The sequence below is a fragment of the Rattus norvegicus genome, chromosome 2 (assembly GCF_036323735.1).
Source record: "Rattus norvegicus strain BN/NHsdMcwi chromosome 2, GRCr8, whole genome shotgun sequence".
NCBI classification, from domain to species: Eukaryota; Metazoa; Chordata; class Mammalia; order Rodentia; family Muridae; genus Rattus; species Rattus norvegicus.
Window position 1 is genome coordinate 22,515,102 of NC_086020.1, and position 17,095 is coordinate 22,532,196.

General features: G+C 39.5%; 1 protein-coding gene across 4 annotated transcripts in view; it reads right to left on the minus strand.

Moving 5' to 3' along the window:
* Vcan (versican) overlaps window positions 1–17,095 on the minus strand; it is a 98,921-nt gene that overhangs the window by 18,067 nt on the left and 63,759 nt on the right. For all 4 annotated transcript variants that reach the window (NM_053663.1, NM_001170559.1, NM_001170560.1 and 1 more), the window contains 4 exon segments: window positions 15,287–15,400; window positions 14,628–14,741; window positions 9,276–9,434; window positions 7,393–7,475 (listed from right to left, as the gene is read on the minus strand). In NM_053663.1, the coding sequence (NP_446115.1) occupies window positions 7,393–7,475; window positions 9,276–9,434; window positions 14,628–14,741; window positions 15,287–15,400 (470 nt within the window).

Here is a 17,095-nt window from a genome sequence, read left to right on the forward strand (position 1 = left end):
GATATAGATATAGATATAGATATAGATATAGATATAGATATAGATATAGATATATATGGGTTTATTTTGGGTCATTTCCTACCAAATCATGTGCACCCCTTTCCTGAGGTTAGAAAGATACAAACAAGCACAGTTCACATCTCTGAATTTGTTAGCACTTCCAGTTGTCTTCCACTGCCCAAGAAGTAGCTTGTGTTTCCAGAAAGGGTGTTAATGGCACCTCACTGCAGAAAAAGGGGGAATGGGTTGTCAGCTACACCTGTCTGTCACTTTAAAATGTCTCTTTAGGCAATGGGCTATTACTGTTTTATTTTTCTTCTTTTCAAAGCTGTCTCTCACAATTCATTGCTTGACAGACCTATGTGTCTATTTTGAAAAACAGACAAAGTACCTCTGGATTTAAAGACAAACCCAGCCTGGCAGTGGTGGTACACACCTTTAATCCCAGCACTCAGGAGGCAAAGGTAAGTGGTTCTCTCTGAGTTTGAGGTCAGCCTGGTCTACAAAGTGAGTTCCAGGACAGCCAGGGATTCATAGCAAAACCCTGTCTCAAAAAAAAAAGAAAGAAAGAAAGAAAGAAAGAAAGAAAGGAGGAAAGAGAGAAAGAAAGAGAAAAAAGAAAACAATAACTTAAAGGCAAACCCACATCACTGTGCTCTGTGTCTCAACTGTAATAATAGGTTAGTCTGGCAGAGAGAGGGGGTTCAGATTGTAGCTGCATCAGCTTGACATTACTGAGTCACACTTACTAAACTAGGCAGGGGGATTCAGTAATCTCACAGAAATACATTAAGTGGATTTTTCACAGAAAGACAATTTAAAATAATATTAATTAACCTGTGTTAGTCTATAACACAGCTATCAAGTGCAAGCTGAGAAGATTAAATTAGGAATATGACAAGACATCCCTATGAGTCTTAGACTTATTCTAGAATTTACTGAACAGACTGAGAAACAGACCGATTTGAGAAAGACTCTGTATCTTCCCTACAGTCGACTGGAGAGTAAAAGAGAAACTCTTGATGACTTCCCAAACTCAAAGAAGCCAACAGCTTAGGAGGTCCCCACATTTACCACTGACAGAGAAGGCACCATTGGAGTAAAAATGTGAAAGACCTGCACAAATTGCCCAAAAAAAGACTAAAGATTTTTTTTTTAATGCTAGACTTTCTAAAACTTTTTAGCATTTTGTAAGGAAATGAATTCTCAGTTCTACCCCTTTCTTAATTTCTGGGCAACAACATTCCAAAATGACATTCCTTTGATGTGGTTTCATCCAAGCCTTTAATGGGTAGATACTACTGAGTGTGTATGGTGGGGAGGGAGGGGGAAGGGGAAGGGAGGGAGAGAAGCGGATAATCATTGTGAAATTAATGCATACCACAGCTTAATTTTCAACCCGTTGTTGGGGAAGCAGGAAATATATCTTAGAAGATATTCCAGTGTGTTGAGATGAAGTTAGAGCAAGAGTTTAGAACACGCTTATCATCAGGGCAAATGCATGAAACTCACAGTAGTAAGAGGTCAGGATTTACTGAGAGATGTGATAAACCAGCCTGCCTCCATCTTGGGCTTGAAAACCATCTTATAATAAAGATAAATGATTCATTCCCACTCATGAATAAATCTGTTTCTCAGGAATTTTGCTATGTTTACCTGTGACCTTAACTATAAGTGGTTTGTTGGGTACTGTCTGTTCCACGAATGGTCAACCAAAAAGCTGACCATTCAAAGCTTTCAAACACATCTATTTCGGGAGGCTGTTATGACCAACTTGTTAGGCCCATTTTCTGCTTCTGTAACACCATCTTTTTTGCCTGCCAAATTCCCCATTTAGAACCTCCTCACTCCTGAGCTACAAAAACCGTTATCTTCCCCGTGTCCAATGTTGATGTCTTGAACCCTGCTTTAGGGAGAGCACTCCATGCCCTGCACATGAATAAATGAGTTTGTTTTAATGAATTTGAGTGTGATTTGTTGTCAGTGGTCTTTCTCCTCAAATCTGTGGGATTAAAAGATTGTATCTTAATACAACAAATGAAGGTGGTGAGCTCTGCAGCGCTAATGATAGAATTTTGTTTGGAAAGCAGGGAACCTGAAGGAAGACTCTTAAGAAAGGAATGAGGAGTAACAGCCATAAATGGGTTGAATCCGCCAAACTTGTTCCCTAAAGGCTCAAGGCACCGCTCAGGGAAGGTGGAAAGATGATACTGGCCAGAGGGGATGGAGAATACCAAGAAAACAAGGTCTTCTAATGAGGCATCATTGGGATGCATATGAACTCTCAGAGACTGAGGCAGTAACGGAGGGTCTGCACAGGTCTACTCCAAATGGGGTCCTAGATCCTAAAGGGGAAGTGGGCATATGTCCCTATCCCTAATGCAGTAGCTATATCTAATTAAAAACCACTTCTGATTGAAAATGAAGCTTTTGCCAGGGGAAGCAAATCATTCTTAAGGGCAAGCTGCAAGCCCAACAGCAGTCAGTCAGCAGAAAAGAAGCTCAACAGCATCTCTGAAGATAGTTCTTCTCATAATGTCATGTCACGGTTCTGCTCATCCCCTACCCGCTACCTCTCCAAGTTGTTGAAATTTTCTCTTATCAATTCTTTTATTTTTATTTTGCTTTATTCTATTTTATTTGCATTTTCTTTTTCTTCTCTTTTCACTCTACTTGTCCTTTGTGTTTACGTCATAACTTCCAGTTTAGCATTTTTATGAGATTCCCGAGTTTGAGAATGAGTTAGTCTGTTTCTTGTGCCTTCTGGGTTCTTTTCCTTCTGCTAGCTCATTTTGTCCCATCCCAATATGTTACATTTTATTTTTATCTTATTATGTTTTACTTTACCCCATAGAAGCCTGTTTGTTTTCTAATGAGAGATAGAAAGGGTTGCCTCTGGATGGGACAGGATGTAGGGAGAATTTGAGAACAGTGAGGATAGATGAGGGCCTGTCCTTGCACCAGGAAACACATCTCAGGGAAAACGCTTGAGGCCAGTCAGTTAACAGTTGGTCAAAGAAATGCAAAAGCAAAACCAAAAACCCTCAAAGTCAGCTAGTATAGTCTAACTGCCTGAGAAGAAAAGCCTGTTCCAGGTCCCGGCCTTTGATGTATGCTTAACTTGAAGAGTTTAACTTAATGGCTTTGAACTTGTACATGAGGTGACAAGGAGAGGAACTCGGCCTGTGTCATTTGCCAGTCTCTAATAAAGCACTGGGTATGCTGAGCTGTCAGAGATGATGAAGTTAAAGGATGGACTGGCTAGGAAAATGCCAAGAAACAAAGTGAAAACTGAAATGTGCTAAGAAAAATAACAACGGAAACATAAATTACAAGAGAAGCTAGGATACTGTTGTGTTCAGAAGTATATTTTGTCAAAGTCATTGGGCAAACACCCCAAATAAATAATGAAAAGATTTTTCAACCATAACATAAACAAGAACTTGGCCTTTTATCAACATTATCAACATTTTATTACGAAGGCCAATAAAATGTAAGGATTAATGAAAATCTGAGGAATACAGGCAAATTCTGATGACTTAGCCAGACAGCATCACTAACTTAGCACAAACACATGTATTGAATTAGTCTAGCTATGAAGTAAGATCATATTGAATATTATACAATTACACTTTGAGCTTATTGGGAACAAAGTTTAATTACTTCAATAGATGAAATCACTGACACTGAGATCTAATTAAGCTTTATTTCCTGGATTATACTAATTATTCCTGGATACTTAATAGCAAAAGACAGTATTAGATAAATAGCAAGTGCTGTTTCTTTTGATACTACTCTACCTCCCAAGGTGCATCACTCTAATAACTGTCATACAAGAAGTGTGAGAGAATGGAAGGAGAGAGAAAGCACCCTGGTGCAGAAACGAAGCCCTTGAGATGACACATGGTGATTCACTTTCCTCAAGTGTAAGCAGATACTGTTTTCCCAGAAGAGACTTGACCATTACATGGGACATGGTCAAAAGCAGAAAACCTCAGAATAAACAGTGAGACAAAGGAGAACTATTTTAGCCAACAGCTTACACACATATGGATCCTGTTAAGGAGAACTAGGAGCACGTTTAGAGGACACCTAGGCTGTGTCGGAAAGAAAGAGGACAGAGGAAAGGGTGGATCCAAAAGGAGAAAAGTGGGCCAGAGATCAGTCAAAAGTAGGCAGACTGGTGGGCAGCTGTGCTCTTCTGTTCCCAAATGTTCAAAGTTAGGGAACACTCCTTAGCATGTTTTTATTTACTTGACACAAAGACTGGATTAAGAGGAAACCAAGGGTGTATCAGTTTGTTCTGGATGTACTTTTATCATTTCTTTGATAAACCTTGCTTGTTTATGTGGTTCATTTGCTGCCTTCTTCAAACAATGCCTCTTAGGAAAGGCTTAGCCCTAAGACTTTAATGATATATGTGAATTAATAAGACCCAGGCTTCAGTTGAGTTCTGTGGTTAGTATGTTACACTACTCTGACTTCTCTTCAAAATACCCCAATCAGATATTTCTCTTTTGAAAAAGTATGATGCTCATCAACTTACTGAATTTTGAGACAGTATTGAGTGGAGACACGATAATTAGATTAATTTAACAAGATCTTTCTGTCTATATGAAAAAGTTATGGGCACAGATCAGACAGAAACATCGTTAAAGGGGAAAGATAGGAAAGCGGTTGTAAACTCTTGGGTATGGCACAGCCATTGCAAATGTGGTATCAGAGCAGCTATGTTTGCCTACAGTGTGCCTTCTGAAGCCTGGGTCTGTTGGCAGTCATGTATACATCCAGAGGGACGCTAGAGCCCGATCTCTCTGCTGAAAAGTTGGCTACTGATAGCTTCAGGGAAGGTACAGTCATTGTCTCCAGTTGTGTACCCAATAGGGAGCACACCAGACTTCAGTGCATAGTTCCAAACTCGAGGTCACACAGGCCTCTCTGATTAAACTCAATGGGTCACAAAACAAGCCAGAAAGATGAGAATGTGGGAAAGGGATCTGCAGGGAGAAGGAAAGATTACAGGGGGAGAAAAGATGATAGAGGAAGAGAAGAAAGGGTATCAGTTCGAATAGTAAAAATGCACAATAGCAGTATATACAAATAAAATTGTCAAGGAACATTCAATAAATAAAAAGATAACAGACATGAACAAATGGGAGTGGATTTACTTTCTTGAGCAATAGTAGAATAACACTATCTGAAGCTAACCGTATGGATGTGACAGAGAATAAAGTATTTTTAATACTTTATATAATTGCCAGAGAGAGGCCAATCGGGTTTTATTAAGCTAGTTTATGTGGTTGACCAATATAGGCTTTATTCAAGATGTAATAGGAAACAAAAATAAGGGGAGAAGGGGATGAGTAGTGGCTCAGATCTACAGGACACATGGAGTGCTGATCCAACTTTACAGACTGAGTCTTGAGCATTCTAGTTCTCTTCTAAAGCCAGCATCTCACAAGGATCTGTACTTCTCTATGAGGTGTTGATGAGGAAAAAAGATTGTAGTCATTAGACTTGCCTAGAGACAATCACGGCAATCAGTTTATTACATTGGAATCCAATAAGGGAAAGGGTTGAAGCTCAATGCCTATTTTAACGAATACTGTTATGATTTAGTTCTGAAATGTCTCCCACCAGCCCCTGGCTTGCATACTTGCTGGCCAGAAGTCATATTATCTGGGCGGAGTTGGGAAGCCTTTAGAAAGTGAGACCTAGCTGGTAGAGTGGGTGTTTACAGTGGACTTCAAAGGTGATTGCCTGGTCCCTGCATCAGCTACCTTCTACTTCCTGAGCTTCTGTGATGTAAGAACCCGTTATGTTCCCACTATCAACTATCTTGTCCTGCCCTCCCTGCTACAATGAGCTAAAACTCCCTGAAACCAGGGGATAAAATAAACTTTGTCTCCCTGAAGGTTTTTTTTTCTGTCATGTAGAAAAGCCAAATTTTCTTGCCAAAAGCCTACTTATGCAGTTGAATGACAAGCAGTGCCAATTTTACATACATAGTGATAACAGAGAGGGAACCAGTTGAGCTTTATTGGGAGTTACTCAATCCTAACAAATTGTGCTGTTATTCACATCAAAGAAGGATGAGTCAGAAACTGCAGACAGACACAGAGCTGAGCTCAGGTAATGGCCTTGTATCAACAGTTTCCTGATGATGGACAAAGAATTGAACCTAACAGGTGAACTCAGCGGGCACCTATGGGCAATTGTGTGGTGAGCCCTCAGAGGTCAAACAAGAATCTTTGGACAGCACAGAGCTTCCAAATGCAGAGAATAGTTCCTGGCTAACTCTAGTATGACCTTTCCTTCCCGTGTCCCAAACACAAATCCAGATGACTAGCAGGCAGAAAGCAAAATTGAAGCACATAATTAATTCATATATAAGAGCTTAAATCTGAAATTTAAGCATTAGTAATGACTCTTCCCCCTTTATCAATTTAGAACTTAATTTACATTTACTGTCCAGCTGAGTGGATCTCAATGTGATGTCATTTCAGAAACACCTGGAGACTGACCAGGAACTTCAGCTGCTGGAGCTTTAGCTAGAATAAATACATCTGGACTGAGCCTTGGTCAAGGTGTTGAATTATTCTTCCCAAGTGGCTGTTAACAACAGGGTCACTGAGCATGTTCAGAGTGGCAAGTCACAACTTAACTAGTACTAAAACACTATGTTCTCTTGTGTTTACCACCCATCACTCAAAACAGCTTTACCCATTGAGATTTAAGAACTTATTGTACTACATAATAAGTGGCAGGGCAGCCTGACTTATGCAGTAAACCCTTCCTAAAAAAAAAAAAAAAAAAAAAAAAAAACAGACAAAACAAGAAAAAGAACAAGAAAAAGGCAAACAGAATAAAAACAAAACCCAAACTAGAACGGTTTACACAGACTTAAAGTAGCCAGTATTTCTAAGTTGTGTTTCTTAAGTAAAGAAACAGAAATAGGCAATAAATGATTAAGGATTATTCAGCAGGGTTGAAGTGGAATGATATTTACAACATTGTAAATTCATTACATTAAAGCTGAACTCTTTTTCTAATTAAAAACGAGCTACGCTTTATAGCAGAATTTCATGGCAATTGTGTAAGAAGAAAAAACATCCTTATAAAAGACTGTCTTGTCTCTCTTACTTTTATTGTTTTCCTTTTTGCTTTGAAGCGAAGAAGGCTAAGATGACCCAGCACAGTTCCCATTTCTACACAGTCTTCTGAAAGAGGGACACAGTTCTGAGAGAGGCCACTGATGACTAGGCCGAGTTATCTGCAAACAGTTCTGTAGTCCAGCCTTGTGTCAAGGAGTGATCCTAGCCAGCCCATTGCTTACTATGACATAAACCAGTACATCATGCCCTGATGTTTTCACATCCACCAGTATCTTACCAGTGCGCTGCCGTCAGTCCAGCGGAAGTCATGTTCAAACATCTTGTCATTGAGGCCAATCCACTGGTAATCATGGCCCACACCTAAGTGACAGGACAGATGTTTTATCACTGTTCAAAAGTACTATTTCCAAAAAAAAAAAAAAGGTATTTTCAGAGTGAGTTACAAATCCTCTTCTCTAATTTTTTAATTAGTTTTCACACAAAAAAGTCTTTGCAGATTCATCCTTTGTTTCATCCACCCAATGGGCATTAAGTTAAGGAGCCCGTTTTCGTTTTTTGGGAGGAGTAGGGAGGGGACGTAAGGGTTTACTAGGCTTACACAGCTAAGCCAGGATACGTTATTGCAGGAAGTTAGAGAAAGAGCTCAAGCATAAATTGAAACAAACCACAGAGGTTTGCTTAGTGGCTTGGTCTCCACCTTTATCTTAAGGTCAGCTAGCTTTCTTTTACAGCAGACCACTTTCTTAATGATGGTACTGTCTGTACTAGACCAAACCCTCCCACATCAATTTACAGTCGAGAATGTACTCCCACAAATGTGCAAATAGATCAATCTAATGGTGGCAATTCTTCCAGGAAGAGTCCATCTTTCCATGTGCGTCAAGCTGGCCATCAAGATTAGACCTTACTGTGCGAGTGCTTGAAGGTTTGACATCAGGCACATGCTTACCAAGCACATTTACAAGCTCTGTCAAAACATTAAACTACCAGAGGCAATCATTTCCCTAGAAATTTCCTGTAATTAAATATTTTCTGTCTTACATATCTTGTTAATCAATGCCATTGGCCAAGATTTAGTGGCCCCCCGAAATACACTGGATGATAAAGATTCTCTCTCACTTGGGAAAATCACACCTCTCTTTTGGAAAACAATGACTGACCATGAAGGTCAAATAGTTCTGAAAAATCACTTTCAAAGGTACTTATCATGACAAGAGTCACTTGTTAAATATCATGCAATAACATATACGAAACTTTATACCCAGATTATAAATTAACAAAAATATTTCAAAAGGATAGAAGGTATTGTAAGGATACATTTAATTGAGTGTTAAACTATACTTTTTGAGCACAGTAGTCCTAGCAATTTGCTGTATAAAAACTCGCTGCCCCCCTTTCCTCCGGGTTCAGATGGTAGGAAACAGTCCAAGAACCAGGTTTGCTCAGCTTTCAGTCTTCACGTCTTTGTGATCGTGACAGGCAGCTCAGTTTCTAAAGTCATGAGACCACTGGAGGAACACGAGTCTGTGTCACATCATGATTACGATGCAATTCACAACACAATTATTTTTTAATTCACAAAAAAAATTTAAAGCAACTTCATGCCTAACTTTGATAACACATGACAATATTAAAAATAGAAATGATGCTGTTAACTAGTCATGATAACTATTTTGAGCCGCAAAAATAGCTCTTTGTGTAAGGGAAAAAAAGATCAAATAGCAATTGCTTATGCTTCAACCTGCGTTATACCGTTCCACCTGTTACCACAGGAATGCTAAGTAGTCATTTATTGTACTATATCTGAAGATATTCTTAAGAGGAGATAGTAATATCGTTGACTTTATGTAGTTCAAGGTAAGGGGCTTCATAAACTTTTTTTATGTGACAGTTTGATTGTAGGAAAGTGTGTGGCGGCAAGAGACACTGGGCCGCCGAGGAGTTGGGATATGTTTCCGCCAAGATATCTGGCAGATATCTTGGGGCACTGGGGTGTGGACCTAGTGAGGTAACAGACACCCATACTTTTTTATTTTTATATTTTTACAACAACATAAACTGAATGAAGACAGAGAGAATTACTTTAAATTGGGATCCAAAGAAAACTAGGATAGTGGTAACAGTGAGTGAATTTCCAAATAATTCATAGCTAGTACATACGATTCACAAACATTTGTTCCTCATGAGAAAGGATGCTTGTGAGGTGGGCACCCTGCAGGCGACACTCCCTTTCAGCAGCATCCCATGTACGGCGATGAGCAAAGTACTTGTAGCATTGCCCTTGGAATTTGTGCCAGCCATAGTCGCATGTCTCAGTGTCTGGAAAGAAACAAAACCAAGATTTATTAAACTTACCTACGTCATTCAAACTTGGCTCCTCAGTCCCTGTGTTGATAGGACACCCAAACCAATATCTATGCAATGTCCCTGAAGTAAATGATTCATAAGTTTTGGTCACAGTGACAAAGACATCATTGTAAAGTAAGCCAACTGATCCTACTGAAGTGGGGGGTTGCACATCATTGGACTGAAAAGGCAGTATCTAGTTGCAGTCTTCTTAATTATGGACGGTATTTGAAGGAGACAAAACCAGGAGAGGAATCAACCTAAAACCTCACAGACCACAGAGCTGCTGGCTTATTTGTTTTGCTGCTAAATTTCTTTTAAATATATTTTTTAAGCAAATCATTCAAAAGTGATCAGATGGAGACTCCAGCTAACAAGGTCACAGACACAATATTTGTACAATGATTTCAAAAGTTCTGGAAGGGTTCAACTCCCAAGAGAGCTCTCTGGGAGGCTACAGGCTCTTGTCAGGCAAGATTTATGAAAAGCAGACAGACATATCATGAGTAGGAAACTTTGAGAACAGAGGTTGGAACGTGCATTTCCTTCTTCAGAGGAGGAACAATGGGGAAGTTCTGGTGTGGACGCACCAAGCTTTTGAGTTAATTAAAAATAATAGCCAAGTTCTTCAACTTGGCTACCTTCTCCCACCCTAGTAACTCAAATCCACGAATGTGTTTTCTGTCCTGCAATGAGGTGTGATGTCATTCAAACATATCTAACTTTTACAACAGTAAATATTAAATTGACTATTTTGTAACAGTCCCCAATTAGACACACCCCAGACTATCTTTATTGAAATATTTTGATCTTCATCGATTATAGATCACAAATACATTGAAATAGTTACATGTATAAACTAACAGAACTACAGCATTAGTGGAATTTTAGACACCGAGGAAACTTTCCTCATCTAATAAAATTTACTCTACCTTAATTTTACCAATTAATAAATAAAAGAAAACACACCAAGCTCAAATGCTAATTTTATGTGCTGCAGAACTCATAACTCATGATTCTTGTCTAACTGATTCTTCTTTGTATCAGTTGATATTTTCATTTTGAGAGATTTAATGTTTTTTTTTCCTGACTTCGGTACTTCCAGTCACAATATACAACAGATGTGGCTCATCTCTGCAAATAGTCACTCGTTCAGATTGCCTGTTAGGGCTGTTGGTTAGGTGCAGGCAGTGGCTGACTCAGTGTTTTAGATAAATGTGCACTGGAAGGTGGCCTTGTGATACTGTTTGGACCTCACCAATTCTCATAGGAAAAGATGTTTGATATAGCTATGTGGTTCAGTATAAAAGGATCTGGAAGAACCCCCAGTGAAGCGAATTTTGGTCTATTCATATTAGCTTTGCTTTGGGAAAAGTTCACTTGAAAGAATTCAGTAGTAGGGAGAGAGGTCAGGGAAGAAAACTGATTTCTATATATGAGGTTCCCTATGCAGGATGAGGCTTGGGAAACATTTAGAATACTTCCCCTGCCAAAATCAACAATGCAGGACTGTAACTATGCAGCTTGTCTCAACCCTGCAGTTTGCCGTTTATATTAAGATAAGGTGAGCAAAGCTAGGATCCAAATTTCTGATCAACACAACAGGAAATAAATCTTATCTTCTATGAACTGAATGATATCAGTTTGGCTTTTGTTTCCCTGTCTTTTGTCATTAAAATGGATTGTCATTAACTACCTTTCTCTTTGCCACAATAGCAAAACCATAACATTCAAATGCTTGACCATCACATTCACAGTTTGCATGCGGCTTATTCCCCTGAACCCCACCTGCTGGAGACTGCTATTGGGGTATCGAGAGGTGGGGGCACGAGAGAAGAACCTGGATGGAAGGTCCTTAGATGAGGTGCCCTATCTAGTGATGATGATGCTTTCTTGGGTCTTCAGGTAGGTGGCTTTAAAAACAGTAAGTCTGTCCCTCTTAGGTCTCTGGTTTGTCTCTCTTGATTATTCTTCAAGAGACTAGTTTGCTTTGTGCTTCTCCATCATGTCACGATGCAGCAGGTAAGCCCTCCTTCATCAGAGACCAAATGGATAGAGGTACCCTATTTTGGACGTTCGGCCTCCAAAATTAGAAGTTAAATAAGCTTCTTTCCTTTCTTAAGTAGTTAGTCTGTAATAGCACAACAAAACAGACCATGCCTTCTTTGGTTGATAAATATTAATGAGGTAGGCTTATATTAATATCAAGGTGGGAGAATTTATCACCAGTACTATCTGAATAAATCATAGCACTATTTCCTTGGTCCTGTAAGGTTGGACCCCCAGTGCAGGGGAATATGGGGGGTGGGCAATAAGGGGGATGTATAAGGGGAATACCTGTATGGGGGAGGGGGAGCGGAGGGAATGGGGGCTTACGGACAGGAAACAGGGAAGGGGAACAACACTTGAAATGTAAGTAAAGCAATATATCTAATAAAAAATTTTAAAAGAAATTGTGGGACTAGGGATTGAACCTAGGGCCACATACATGCTAGGCAAGTGCTCAGTCACTGAGCCTTAGCCCTTTCTCTATGTCTTTATTCTGAAACAGCATCTCACTAACTTGCCCAAAACGGCCATGACGGTATCAGTCTCCTGCCCAACCTCACAAGTAGATGGGATTGTAGGTCTGTCCCAAAAATCCTTGCTAAGCCATATTTTTCTGATATCTGTAAATACATACTTTGTAGGATTAAGGCTTTGATTTTTATAGTCAAAAGCCATTTTTATGCCCTTAATTCATATATATACATATATATTTGCATATTGAAGGATCATTCCCTAGGTTATTGTTTCCTGGCACATTTAAGAATTGCTCCTGGTGTTTTTGCAACTTCATCTAAAAATAATTTAAATCTCATTTTCTCTTTTAATTTTATTTTTTAAGGCAACACTTTGGAGTATGTTTAGTCCTTTACCCTCATCTTCAACATTTGGGATCAAACCAAAGAGCTTAAGTACAAGGTAGGCAACCATTCCACCTCCAAGCTCTGTCACAGAGCCCCGTGGATAACACTTTCTTTAAAAAAAAAAAGAAAAAAAAAACACTCGTTATTAAGATGGGCATCCTATGCCTCAGAGTCCTTATAGTGCAAACTTTATAACACAAAGGCCCAGCAACTCCTCCTCAGGACCACAGAAGCTAAAAGATCCTCTTATAAACACTCCATAAAAACGTGTGCTGTGTATTGTGTGGGTAATGTTTTCAGCACCTCTGATTCAGAGATGCTAAGCCTTAAGATATTGGCAACACTTCCACCCCTCACTCCAGCCTGCTGTATTGATTTTACAACAATCTGTGTGCACCTGGTTCTCTACTGTTCCAAAAAGCCCTTACTAGAGTTTGTGATTTGTCCACCAAAATATGTTCCCTGTTCAAAGTCACTGAGACTTAGCAGTTCCTAGTGCAGAGCGAGGGTCAGCTGAAGAAACAATGACACAGTCATAGGAGCTTTGGATAGAAAACTGTTTAGACAACAGTGTCGTTGTTAATGAAGAAACATTTGTTCTTAGGCAACCTGAAAAGAAGAGAGAAAAATCTTCCTGGGCTCAAGCAGTGAATCACAGGAGTGCAGCTGCACTGGGTAAACAGACAGGGTAGAGAGTCAGAAGCAAATTAAAGAGGAAGGCTAGACTTGCTGGACAAAAGAGAGGTGGCACCATGAACGAAGAAGCAAGCTGTCTCTTTTCAAAATGGAAAGAAGAGGTAACCAGGCCCTAGGTCCCTTCAGAGACCGTTAGATGCTCACTGAGTAATTTTATGTGTCTCTTAACTTTGAGTTGCTTTAGCAGTCGGAAGATGTTGGAAAGCCTTCGGTCTTAGAGTTGAGCTGCCCAGGGTCATTTTACCTAGACGTCACCTTGAATGACACCACTTGTCTTCTCTAAGTCTTAGTTCCCAACACAGGGCACAGAAGTTGTCAGTCAGCCAAAAGGATGCTCTTGGAAAGCTCTATGACATCAGTGCGACAGTCCTCACTGATTCACCAAGACCCTAAATTTGGTCTGGTTCAGAACTTCACCTTTAGTGTTGCAGTGTCAGGAAGACAGAAGGTGTTCAATAAGTACTTGGGCACATTGTTGTTTGTTTGTTTGTTTGTTTGTTTGTTTTGCTCCCTGTACTTGACACTGCAGGTTAGAGATCATTTCGAGGCATTTGGAGCGTTTAGGTGTTTTACCTTACTGTGTTTGTGAAAGTAATATGTTTCTTACACTAAAAAGATGAGCTTGGTCTGTTTTCATATGTAAAATCTGAAACTGGCTTACTCTATGCAATTTAAGAAACAGAAAAAAGCGTTTAAAATGTAGCCATCAGCCTGGAGCAGTAACTTCAGTCCACATGACTGCTGGCTTTACTCTGGCTTACACTGTAAGGAACATCTCAATGAATGCCACAAAGTGGGAGAGGCCAAGCCAACGTGCCTGGATGTTGAATACATTTTCATTTCGTTCAGTGGAGGGGAAGCTTGGCCCTGAGCGCGCTTGTCAATGCCAAACCCCTGCATAGCTTTAAGAGGAGGAAACCATGGTTCAGCTCAGTGGGCTGAGCATGCAGTCTGCTTTGGAAGGACGAAACCAGGAAGCACTGCTACCACTAACCACCGAAATACACTCTTAATTTCCCCATAAAGTGCAAATTACAAGGATTGTGAAATTTGAGGCCTTTCTTTCATTCAGAAAACCTTCCTTACTAGGATGGTTTCCTAGAAGTAGCTTCATCTACAAAGCACGTGGCAAGCTGCAGCTAACGCACTGTCACCATGCATCAGGGCATTGTCTACATATGACTGACCATGGATATAAGCCCTGGAGCATAAGCCTCGAGAGCTCATGGGGATAAAACAAAGGCAGCTACCACCGAGTATATTGACTCTAAAGTACAAGCCTTGCAATGGTAAATGCTGATGTGTTCCCAGGAATAATACTTATAACTGTATTTCTTTTGTGACCATATGTCTTTACATTCAACTTAGCATACCCATATGATTTTAGCACATCAGCAAAACAAACACAGTCAAGTCCACTCTACAGTTTAAATGTTTGGAGCTCTCCACATACAAGGAACCCTAATGCAACCTGTGAGTTTTTCCAACGCAAAGCATATAGGGCATATCTGAAAATTAGCATCACTAAGGTTCATCACAAAAATGCTTTATTAGCTCTTACCTTGTTCGCAGAGTGCACCGACATAACTCGGAAGGCAGAGGCATCTAAATGTATTCAGACCGTCCACACAGGTGGCTCCATTCCGACAAGGGTTAGAGTGACATTCATCAAAATCTGAAATAAAATTGTAAACATGAGCAAAGCAGGTAAAAACGTTTTATTTAGAGTGAGGTTGCTAGTTAAAATACATGATGGCAACTAAATATGATTTCCAGAGTTTTATATAAAAGTAGTTTAGTGTACATATGTTATATATTTAGGCAATTTATATATACACACAAAATATCTCTTCTTTGGTCTGAAATTTTCTTTTGTGAATCTTTCTTTATTGAAACTGGACACCCCAAAGCAATTGTAAAATGACCTAGATGAAGGTGTCTGTTTTTATTGCTATTAGGTAAATCCAATGAGCCCCAGAACTAATAGGAATCTCAACCATCCAGTGGTTGACATTACAGTTACTTCAGATGCTCACAAAATGGCAAAGACCGTCTTGTGAAGCCTTGATGGGTGTGGATTATATGGACAGAGCCCATCAAAATTCTGTTTAGCTAACCCACTTAAGATGCATTTCCTTCACACACAGGTTTCTCTGCAGTTGCTGACAGATTCCAAATGAGAGTGTGAGTCCCGCGACCCCTCAGCCACGAGCATCTTACCCAGTTCACACTGGTCTCCACTGTAGCCAGGTGCACAGGTGCACACATAGGAAGTCTCAGTAGGATAGCAGGTGCCTCCATTGAGGCATGGGTTTGTTTTGCAGAGATCAGGTCCTAGCACATTCAGGAAAATAAGGACAATTAGCCGTTTCTCCTAGGTCTGACTATATTTTAGCACAAAATGTCTCTTCCTGCTACCACAACATAAGCTTTACCATAGCAATTTATAAAGATACTATATGGATATAAAATTAACTTTACTCTGGAGTGTTCCTTGGCATTATAACCAATTGTTACAAATCCCTTCTATTCATTGCTAGGATTCAATCGTTACTACTTGTAAACAGTACGTTATACCACATCTGGCAGCTAACGTTTTTCTATGGCAGATTAATTGGCATGATAATGGCATTTGATTTTAGTTAAAAATGATTACACATATGTGCACAGTGAATGGAAATGTATTGTTTTAAACGATGTTAGTTCATGTGAAATGGCTGAGTACACAGAACATGCATTCTTTTAGCATATTGGCTTGTTACCAGTGCTTGAATTACTATTGCCTTTTACCACTTAATGCTCAGAAACTGTCTTCGAAAGTGTGCACTGACGTTTCTTCTGCTACATTAACATGCCTTTTCCAAAAACACGTTCCAACTGTACTCCTTTAAACTATACTTGAAGAAAAGCAACACATGGATTAAACTCTATGGTATGAAAACAACTCCAAATACAAAAGCTCACTCAAAATGAAGCCCCAAATTTTATTCAACTTTCGTAATAAAACATAAATAAAACTAACCCTCCTAGAGATCGATGCAAAGCTCAAACCGGAAATTTTCAGTTTAATATAATAATTTAAGGGATTTTTTAAATATAAATACTTTACACCTCTGAAACATATATTTTATTTCATAACATTGTCTAGATATATGAATATTATGGAGAACTTGAGTATTATTTTAGAGATGTTTAATTCCCAAATTGTCCAGGGATCCAAGTGAAACTTGGAAGTTTTGCAAAACAATTTAAATTACATAGATGCTATGTGTATACAATTGCAGTTTCAAAAATCGTATAAATCCTAAATCTGAAATACATGCACATGAAGAAATATCTAATATCTGGTGAAACATTGGCTATAGAAGAAACGTGAAGATCTCAGACAAGAAGTTCAAAGCCAACCTTTATAGCATTGGGTGAAATCTGGACAACTAGATGGGCCTGATGAATCTACACATCCATTTTTAGTTCATATTAAAATCAGGAAAACCCAGATATATACTTCAGTTTCTCTAAAATCTGCCTTGATTTTTTCTAAAAATACTTTCTCTTGCATTTCCAAAGATTCTTAAAACCTCCCTAACACTTGGTTTTCCACATATTGCCTCGGTGACAAGGTTGTAATCTGTGACATGCGGACACTAAATGGAATCCAACGGACACTTAGGTGGCCGAGCCTATGGTACTGTGACTGCTTTCACCCCCATCATAGACACCAGGTACCACATTGAGTTCAGGTGACAGGTATGGGCAGGAAAAGAGCTTTTTCTGTGAACTCAAAGCAGTTCTGATTAAGAGACGGGCTTGCCTTTTTAGCACATTGTTCTTGCCCGAGTAGTTTGGGTGGACCTGAGAAAGCTAAACCTGCAGCAGATAGGCCAGGCCCCCACACAGGAGGCTGCCTCCTGAATTAGAAATAGTCCTTACTACGATTGACTACTTACTACTGAGAACGCTGTCCTGGAGTCTGAACCGCACAGATATGGTTCCCCATCCTCTGTCAATTATTTCCATATTCTTAAGTGC